Raw genomic sequence first — 10,195 nt, forward strand, 5'->3', positions numbered from 1 at the left:
TGCCAAGTTGCCTACGTATCCCTTCAAAGGAATCAGGTCGAGTGTAGTTCATGGTGGTCAATGTCTTAAACATAATATTTCTTCAATTGGTCCATGTTGACCAGGCCCCAAAGGTCTTCTCCATCTAGGTCCGTAAGGTGAACTACATTGTCTGGTAAGACTGTCTTCACTCGGTATGTGCCACTCCAATTGGGTCAGAACTTTACTCTTGGGTCATATATTGGAGCTCTTTCTTCCCTCAATACTAGATCTCCAATATCAATATTCCGAGGGTGGACACCCTTATTGAATGCTTTGGCCATCCTTTGCTGATATTTCTTGAGATTATCTGTGGCCTTCATTCTCTTTTCATCTAAGAGGTTGAGCTCTTCATATCTAGCTTTCATCCATTCTCCTTCAGGCAACTAACTGTCAAACAGTATTCGTAGAGAGGATACTTGTATTTCTATAGGTAAAACATCCTTTATTCCATATACTAAGGAATACGGAGTTGCCCCAGTTGAAGTACGGATTGACGTTCGGTAAGACCACAAGGTTAAATGGAGTTTGTTGACCCAATCCCTGTGTGTATCAGCCATCTTCTGCAATATGGTTTTCATGTTCTTGTTGGCTACTTCCACTACACCATTGGTTTGAGGTCTATATGTGGTAGACCTATGCCTTTTCATACCAAACTTGATAAAGATTTCTTTTTCCTTTCTTTGAAAATGCATGCCTTGGTCAGAAATCAACTCGTAAGGCACACCATATCTACAAATGATATTTTCTTTGATGAACTTTTCTACCTTGGCGGTTGTTAAGACTGCATAAGACTGAGCCTCCACCCATTTTATGAAATAGTCTATGGCAACCAAGATGAATTCATGTCCATTAGAAGCCTTTGGAATTACTTTCCCAATCACATCGATCCCCCAAGTTGAGAATGGCCAAGGAGCATTTAATGAGTGCAGCTCGGAATTTCTATGATATTGGAAAATATCTGGCATTTGTGGCATTTCTTAACAAATGTAACACAATCTGCTTCCATGGTTGCCCAATAATATCCTAATCTGAGGATCTTTTTGGCTAGCATTCTAGTATTCATATGAGGCCCACAGATTCCTTGCTGGATTTCTTCCATGGCGGTTTAGGCTTGATCTTCATCCACGCATAACAATTGTATGCCATCATAAGACCTCTTATATAGTAGGTTATCCTGCAGGATGAATTGAGTGCATACTTTCACAGATATTTCTTTTCTCGTTGGGTAGAGCCTTCTGGATACTTGCCATCTTTCATGACTCAATGATGTGAGCATACCATGCTCTCCCATCTACTGTCAATAGATTGATTGGTTCTCCATATGCCGGCCTGGTCCTTCTATCAACCAAGAAAGGATGAATTTTGGCTTTTGGACTGCATTCCACCATAGAGGCTAAAGTAGCTAAAGTGTCTACAAATCGAAGGCTATCTCTTGGCAAGTATTCAAAAGAAATCTCTTTGAAATACTTGACCATCTGCTCCAGATGTTCCTGATAGGTCTTCAATTTGTCATCTCTTGTTCTCCATTTCCCTTGATTTTGACAAATCACGATTGAGGAGTCTCTGAAGACATTGATTCTTTCTACTCCAACTGATAGAGCCATTTCTAGACCAATGACGCAGGCCTCATACTCTGCGATGTTGTTGGTGCAACTAAATTCCAATCGGAATGCCAAAGGTAGGTAAAGACATTCTAGGGTTATAAGCAAAACCCCTGCTCCATACCCTTTTTTATTTGCACCTCCATCAAAATATAACTACCATCCTTCTCCTTGGTCTTCTTTTGTAAAGCACAAGTCTTCATCAGGAAATGAGTCCTCTAAGGGTTGAGTATAGGTCAAGGCTGGATTTGCAGCTAGGAAATCCGATACGACTCTACCCTTGATGGATTTCTAGTTGACATATGTTATGTCGAATTTTGACAATAAGCGCAACCATCTGGCCATCCTTCTAGTTAAAGCTGGCTTTTCAAAAAAATATTTGATTGGGTCCATCTTTGATATCAGTTTGATGGGATGTGATATCATGTAATGTCTCAACCTTTTGGTGGCCAATACCAAAGCTATGCAAGTCTTTTCCAATGGGATGTAGCGAGTCTCATATTTTTCTTAGATAGTAGATCGCATGTTCTTCCCCATTCTCCTTGTCATATTGTGCCATCATCGATCCCATGGATGTTTCTTTGATTGAGATATAAAGCAGCAATGGTTCTCCGAACACTGGTGGAACAAGTACTGGCAGATTCATGAGGTAATCCTTGATCTTGTCAAATGCTTCATGACATTGAGGATTCCATTCCTTTGGCTGATCTTTCTTGAGGAGCTTGAAGATGGGTTCACATACTACTTTGAGGCGGGATATGGACCATCTAATGTATTGTACCCTTCCCAGGAATCCTCTGATCTCTTTCTCAGTTTTTAGAATTGGCATCTCCATGATCGCCTTTATCTTTTCGGGATCCACTTCTATCCCTCTTTCGCTGACAAGAAACCCAAGTAGTTTTTTTATCATTGCTTCGAACACGCACTTCTATGGATTCAGCCTTAGCTTATATTCTTTTATTCTCTCAAAGAACTTTCTTAATGCTGCGAGGTGCCCTTGTTGATCAACTGATTTGACTATCATATTATCAATATACACTTTCACTTCTTTGGGTATCATATCATGCAGTATGGCTGTAGCTGCTCTTAGGCATGTGTCATCGAGATTCTTCAATCCAAAGGGTAATACCTTATAGCAAAATGTTCCCCAAGGTGTGGTGAAAGTAGTCTTCTCTCGGTCTTGGGACACATGCTAATCTGGTAGTATCCTGAGAATCCATCCATGAATGATAACAGAGCATGACCAGCATTGTTATCTACCAATATGTCGATGTTAGGCAAAGGAAAGTCATCCTTGGGGCTCACCTTATTCAGATCACGAAAATCCACGCACATCCTTACTTTTTGATCTTTTTTGGGAACTGGGATAATATTGGATAACCATTAGGAGTACTAAGTCACTTGAAAGAATCCAGCATTCCACTGTTTGATAACTTCTTCCCTGATCTTCTCACTCCATTCAGGTCACATTCATCTCGGTTTCTGCTTGATAGGTCAGGCATCTGGATACGTGGGTAATCTATGTTGCATGATCTTTGGATCAATCCCATGCGAAGACTTCCTCTAATTCCTTTAAAAGGGATGTTATTTGACATATTTCCTCTTTTTCGAGAGAGGAACCAATTTTGACCATCCGGGACATTGGTCAGTTCCTAGATTTATAAGACATGTGTCCTCTCGAACGGGTTGAGTTTTTCTTTGCTCCAACTGTTCTAACAAGTGGTAATGTTTGATGATGTCATCATCATCAGAAGAATAAGAAGAGGAAGACCGAGTATACTCGGAATCAAAAATTTCATTTATGATAAAAAGGGGAGTACAAATAGACTCAACTGATTGGAAATTACTAACTTCCTTTTGGAGAATACATTCAGACACATGAACAAACTCAAATAGGACTAAATCAGAGCTGGCTACAACTTCAGACTCTATAGTGCGAAAACCCTCTGCTACCCTTGTCCAATTCCCGACAAATCCTTGAAGAGGTTGTATCAGCAGTTGAGGCGTTGGCCCTTTCTCTTCTTCAGTAATTATTGCTGTCTCAAACAACCCGTCCATACCTTGATCCTCTTGGACTCCTCCCCTCTTTGCTTGATCTAATTCCATGGTAATCTAGTCCACTTCATCTTTGAATAAGATCTTGAATCTAGGTTGGAGGTTGTTCTTCTCTTGATCAAACCATGGTTCAATGTTCCCGTAGTATGGGAAATCTTCTCCCTCTTTCACAAAGTATCCATTCAATGTCTTGAAATAGGGGTTGACTCCTATTTTTTGACTCTTCTACCCTTTATATGGATTGATGCAGCTCCTTCCTCCTGATGGGGCCTTTCTCTTCATTGGGACAAACCCTAGACCATGGCAATTGGCATTGGCTTGTATCTCTGGGAAATCTGGTATCCCTGGTTGATTCTTTCCCGGTACCAATCCTGGAAAGTATTTCATTTCTTTCATCATTTTGATTGAAGCCTTGCTCCATATAGTCGAGAATTCTGATGGTATGAGTTCTTTTCCTTCAGAAGAGACCGCACAGATGTTTTCGATTTTAAACCCTCCCAGTTGCACTTTTGATAGAGATGATCCTTCCACTTCAATGTTTGCGAGCATGTGAACCATTTTTGGATCTCTAAAAATAGTAATCATCTTTTGCTTATATATGTTTTAATGGAGACTAGATGCTAAAGCACTAGTGGAGTGTAGCCATGGTCTTCCAAGCAGCATGTTGAAAGAGGTCTGGATATCAATCACTTGGAAATTAATGGTGAACTGAGCAGGTCCAATCTTGATGACCATAGTGAGAACCCCTATTAGTTCCCGCCTGGTAATATCATATGCTCTGATGATCTGCTTTGAAAGCTTCATCTGGTCAAGAGGCAAACCCATGCATTTTGCAGCTTTCAGTGACATTACATTAAGGACTAAACCATTATCAATCAATACATGGGGGACTTGATTCCCATTGCATTCCACAGTGATGTAGAGTAACGACTGGATCGCATAAGTGGCTCCCACTAAATGAAATAACTCTTTTGGTCCCATTTTGATGGGTACTTGTACCTTGGCAAAGGCTTTCAACACTGCCTCTCGATGGGTTGGTGAAGCCATCAATAATCCCCAAATTGATATATTAGCTTGCACCTTCTTTAACTAGTTTAGTACCGGATTTTTTTGTTCTTTTTTAACCACTGCTTGGCTCTGATTGGACGGTCTGATGCTTCTCTACTGTCAGGCCCTTATTCTTGAAATTCTTACCGCTCCTTGTTTCCATTACCTTGAGCTTTGTTATCTTGATGATCAACTCAACTGGGCAAAGGTTGTTCCCTTCTATGTCGCTGTCTGTGATGATGATTGCTCCCACAGTAGAATCCTTCCTCTTTGCCTCTTACTTTGCAGCTTTCTTCTTGATCTTAGCTTCCAAGATTACAATGGATTTCTGAGCTTTATTCAAGATTTTTGCCAAGGACTCTTGTTTTTCAGTGATTTGCTTCAGTAAGTGGAACTGTCCAGGGTCACTTGTGATAGCATGCAAAGTGTGATCCAGCGGAAGCGAAAATAAGATCATGGATACCGATGGGAGATGTCATTCAATAGCAGAACAATACAAAGATCAATCATTACCTAGAGCCTCACAGATGTAAGACCTCCAGCCGATGATAGCCCTTTCATGATCGTTCCAAGCACCACACAAAGCTTTGCATTCCCCGCACGGTCAAGCTAACTCCTCCACATTTCCAAGGAACACAAGGCCTTGGATTTTCTCTAAGATCAAACACCAAGAGAGGGAGAGGGAGAAAATGATTTTAGGAGGAAGAGGGAGAGCTCCAACACTTTTTGGGTTCCTTGTGTATCTCTTGAGTTTTTTTGCAATCTCTTATATTATATAAGATTTGCCCATCTCTCATTCGCAAAATGGCAGCTCACATGGGCATGGTATATTGAGTTTCCTATTGGGACTCAATTGCTAGCCCATCCAATCTTTCCCAACAAGGAAAGATCTTTATTGCTAGGGGAATCCAATATTGGGTTCAATATCTAATATTCACCCAATATGTTTCCTTTTTTAACAATCTCCTCCATCCTACTGTAAGATCCAATCTTACAAGAGGATCGCGAAAAGGAAATCATGATCAACCGTACTGCGTAAATGAATGGAACCGAAAGGAAAGGGGTAGGATCGCAATGGGATTCTACTCAGCTTCTAAAGTGCTCAACACCGAAGATGCCAAGCAGATGTAATAATCAACACCCAAGGTAAGTAGTTAAAATACGCATTAGTCCCCCACAAAACAATGTTGCATGGTTCAATATAAAACATGTGTACGAGACTGTCAAACCTCAATGAACCGATACGCCGATCGAGAGATTCAATTACCTTGATTGGACCGAGGAAAAACATTTCAAGCAAAATGTTCAAGAAAGTAGATAATGTTTTGTAAGTATATCTAAAAACATTTTAAAAACATTTTGAAAATGCTACCGGAACCGGATTTATGTCCAATCCTGCATAGAATACTCTCCTCAACATACTCCCAACGTATGGGCTGTGGGTTCCATGTTGGGCATCTCTTTCGAATACAGTCAGACACTGAGAGTCCAGTGCACTGATATATAGTCAGAGAGACATCAACCGTTGGTACACCAAAACTCTCAACATATGAATGCAATGATAAGGACCCCTCAGGTCAAGGGACCAATCGTGAACTACTTAAGAGAATCTCATTTTCTTTATAAACTGATAGTACACTACATGTGAAATTCTCAAGTGATCCAGTCCAATGTACACACCGTATGTACACTCACATTTGTGTCTTAGAAAAATAACCTTCCTAAGCACACACAATGTGACCACCATGCCGGATGGGATGTCTAGTCCCATCCCTAGTGGTGAACAGTTTTAGGTATGAATACCTGTAGATAATAACTGAGCTCAACAACTAATCATGCTAATCAAAAAATTAAAATTTATTAATTCAAATAGAAGGGGTTTTGTACATCAGTGCCAGTTACCCTTGAAATTCACCCCCATATTCCCAACATGTTTCTCAAAAACACTAGGAGGCAATGCCTTAGTCATGGGGTTAGATAAGTTATCTACAGTGTCAACCTTAGCTATAGCTATGTCACCACATTGAATAATCTCATGAATAAAGTGATATTTTCGTTCCACATGCTTATTCCTCTGATGAGCCCTTGGTTCCTTTGCTTGTGCTATAGCTCCCTTGTTGTCACATAACAATTGTATGGGTTGCTCCACTAGCTCAGGCACCACCCCTAAGTCTGTCAAGAATTTCTTGAGCCAGACACCTTCCTTGGCTGCATCACTAGCTGCCAAGTACTCAACTCCTATTGTGGAATCGGCTGTTGACTTCTGTTTGGAACTCCTCTAAATCACTGCACCCCCACCAATCATAAAGACCATCCCAGAGGTAGACTTTCTATCATCCTTGTCAGTTTGGAAATTCGAATCTGTATATCCAACTACTGACAACTGATCACAACCATATACAAGGAAGTAGTCTTTGGTCCTCCTTAGGTACTTGAGGATCCCCTTGACAGCTGTCCAATGTTCTTATCCTAGATTGGATTGATATCGACTCACAATCCCTACAGCATGACAAATATCTGGCCTGGTACACAACATGGCATACATTAGACTTCCTACTGCAGAAGCATAAGGAACTCTCTTCATAGTCTCAATTTTCTCAGGAGTTTGAGGACATTGTGACTTGGATAGGCCGATCCCATGTCTGAGAGCCACATTACCTCTCTTCGAATCATGCATGTTGAACCTCTCAAGTATTTTGTCAATGTAGGTGGATTGTGACAATCCCAACATCCTCTTCTTGCGATCTCTCACAAACTTGATTCCTAGGATGTAACTGGCTTCACCCAGATCTTTCAACGAGAATGTTTTGGATAACCACATCTTTACAGATGAAAGTGTTTGAGTTAAAATAAAACCGCAAGCGTACGGGTCAATCGTAGCTACGGGTCGAACACGAGGAGATATACGCCACTCTATTTAACTAACTTAAAAGTAATGCAAAATGAACCAAATTAAAGTGTTAAATTAAACTAATTAAACTAACGAAAATCAATGCATCCTAACTCATAAGCATCTAACAAAATTAAGGGATTAAATCGGCGTCCTAACACATGAGCATCTAACCTATCAAACTAAAGCGAATTGAAAGGAATAAAAATACAGCCACACATACTAACCACATAAAAAGAAATAAGGGAATAAAAATGCATCCATAAACCACAACCATATAAAATTAAAATAAAAGAAATAGAGGGGGAAGAAGAAGAAGATAGAGAGAGATTGAGGAGATGGAGAATGAGATTGAGAGTTTAGATAGTAAAACCTGGATGTGCTTGCATGAATGTAAATGAAAAGCTTGAATACTTGCATAAACTTACCATGGCCTCCTCTTCTAAATCTTCAAGTCTTGTCATCAACTTAAGAACTTAGACTAGAAGACTTAAAACCTAAACTAGAATTAAGAAATTACAACCCAATTGAAGACTTAAATTGAAATTAAAGCATAAACTAAACCTATTATAACCATTAACTAAAAATTATAAAAGCAAACTAGAACTTAGAAAAGCCAAAAATCACAAATTAGAAGGAGAAGAAGAGAAGAAATTTCACTAAGTGAATGAGCTAAAAATTACACTAAAAACTGAATTAAAATTGAACTAGAAACTAACTAAAAACTAAACTAAAAAAAACTAACTCCTTACAACCCAGAGGGTAAGGGGTATTTATAAGAGGAAGAGAGGAGAAGAGAGAAGAGGGAAGTGTAGGAGAAATATTCCCTAAGAAAAGAGAATATTCTCTTCTCCTTCCTCTTTTACAATGCCTTGAATCATAAGAAAAAAGAAAAAAATAGAAAGAAGAAGAAGAGAAAATTGTTTACATAGACCTTCTATTTCTAGAAAAGTAAACTTCCAATTCTAACAAGTGCTTCCTTTTCTTTGTAGATATCTTCTCCAAGCAATAAAATCAAAGCATCTTTGATTTTTCAACTTTCCATAGGTGAGAAAATATCTTTCAAAATAAATCTATCCCAAATAGAATTCGAGAAATGCCCTTGAGAAGTTGGAGGAGAGAGAGAGTAAGGGTGATGACTAGGATTCCTTCAAGAATAAATAAAATACCCATTCTGTCCTTCAGAAAACGTGGAGCACGGGGTGCTTATATAGGCCTCACCACTGTGTTCCTTACGAAAAATCACCCAAAATAGACCCAAATTTCGTCTAATTTGGAGTTCGGGAGCCCAAGATATCTCAAGTTGAAGTTGGACTGTCCAGAGCCCTCCAAATGGAATCTTTCGGGTACAGGAAATATAATTTCTGGTTATTGCGTAAGGCCCCTAGAATCCGAACTTTCGCTTCACTTTATCTCCGGCCGACTGTCAATAATTGCAAATAAACCCCTACAGACCATTTTCACGCTTCGTTACGGAAACGGCCGTAACTTCTTCGTTTCAACTCGGAATCAAGTGCCGTTTGAACCGTTACGAAGCTGACTCGATGGGCTACACATCCAAGCCATTAACACCTTTAAACAGCTTAAAAACATTTCTTTAGCATCATCTCTTCCATTTTCTCAAGAATTCACTTAAAACCTGAAAAGCACAAGAAAACACCGAGTAACTCTGTCTAATGTGGTAAAATGTATGATTTATGCCCTAAGATTTCACACATAAATGTGCTCATCAGAAAGCAATTTCACATCATTCCCAATGAGTAGTATATCATTCACATATAGGACAAGGAAACAGACGGCACCCCCACAGATTTTCTTATACACACATGGTTCATCAATGTTTTATTCAAACTCAAATTCCATGATAGTTTGATCAAAACGGATGTTCCAGCTTCTGGAAGCTTGTTTTAGTCCATAAATGGACCTCAACAACCTACATACCGTATTTTCTTCCCCTGGGGAAATAAAACCCTCTAGCTGACTCATGTATATGACCTCATCAAGATAACCGTTAAGGAAAGCGGTCTGTACATCCATCTGCCAGATCTCATAATCATGGTATGCAGCAATTGACAATAGAATCTGAATGGATTTATTTATCGCTACCAGTGAGAAGGTTTCACCATAGTCAATACCCTCTTTCTGAGTGTATCCCTTCGCCACCAGTCTTGCCTTAAAACGTTCCACCTTTTCATCCACACTTCTCTTCCTCTTGTAGATCCATTTAAAGCCAATGGGTTTTACCCCTTGTGGCAGATCTTCAAGAGTCCAGACATGGTTAGAATCCATAGAATCTATTTCACTGTGCATAGCTTCCTACCATTTCATAGAGTCAATGTCCTTAAGAGCCTCAGCATAAGTATAAGGATCTGTGTCTGAACAATCAAACACCATGTGGAATTCTTCCACCTTTTGATCTTCCTCTATGAGAAGGTTCAAACGAGTTGGTGGTCAGATAGACCTCCCACTCTGTCTAGGCTCTTGAGGTTGTTGCTCTACTGTGGGTACGTCAACTGAAATTTCTGTCAGCGCAGAGGGCACTTGGTCATTAGATACTTCTTTAATGACCACTGGATCTGAT

General features: G+C 39.7%; 1 protein-coding gene across 1 annotated transcript; it reads right to left on the bottom strand.

The window, feature by feature from the left end:
- Positions 1–1,080: 1,080 nt before the first annotated feature.
- Positions 1,081–1,625, bottom strand: LOC122650723. Its single transcript, XM_043844113.1, has 2 exons — positions 1,300–1,625; positions 1,081–1,195 (listed from the first exon to the last, which is right to left on the bottom strand). Exons 1-2 carry the CDS (start codon positions 1,623–1,625, stop codon positions 1,081–1,083), a joined length of 441 nt encoding a protein of 146 aa, XP_043700048.1.
- Between the last annotated feature and the right edge of the window lie 8,570 nt (positions 1,626–10,195).

Source organism: Telopea speciosissima, chromosome 2 (assembly GCF_018873765.1).
Source record: "Telopea speciosissima isolate NSW1024214 ecotype Mountain lineage chromosome 2, Tspe_v1, whole genome shotgun sequence".
Classification (NCBI taxonomy): domain Eukaryota; kingdom Viridiplantae; phylum Streptophyta; class Magnoliopsida; order Proteales; family Proteaceae; genus Telopea; species Telopea speciosissima.

Bases quoted from the DNA above. Each gene is read 5' to 3' on its own strand.
- LOC122650723 (XM_043844113.1), bottom strand. From the start codon at position 1,625: ATGGCTCTATCAGTTGGAGTAGAAAGAATCAATGTCTTCAGAGACTCC. The intron at 1,196-1,299 runs GTATGCTCACAT...TTCATCCTGCAG, and splicing joins ACAGTAGATGGGAGAGCATG to GATAACCTACTATATAAGAG.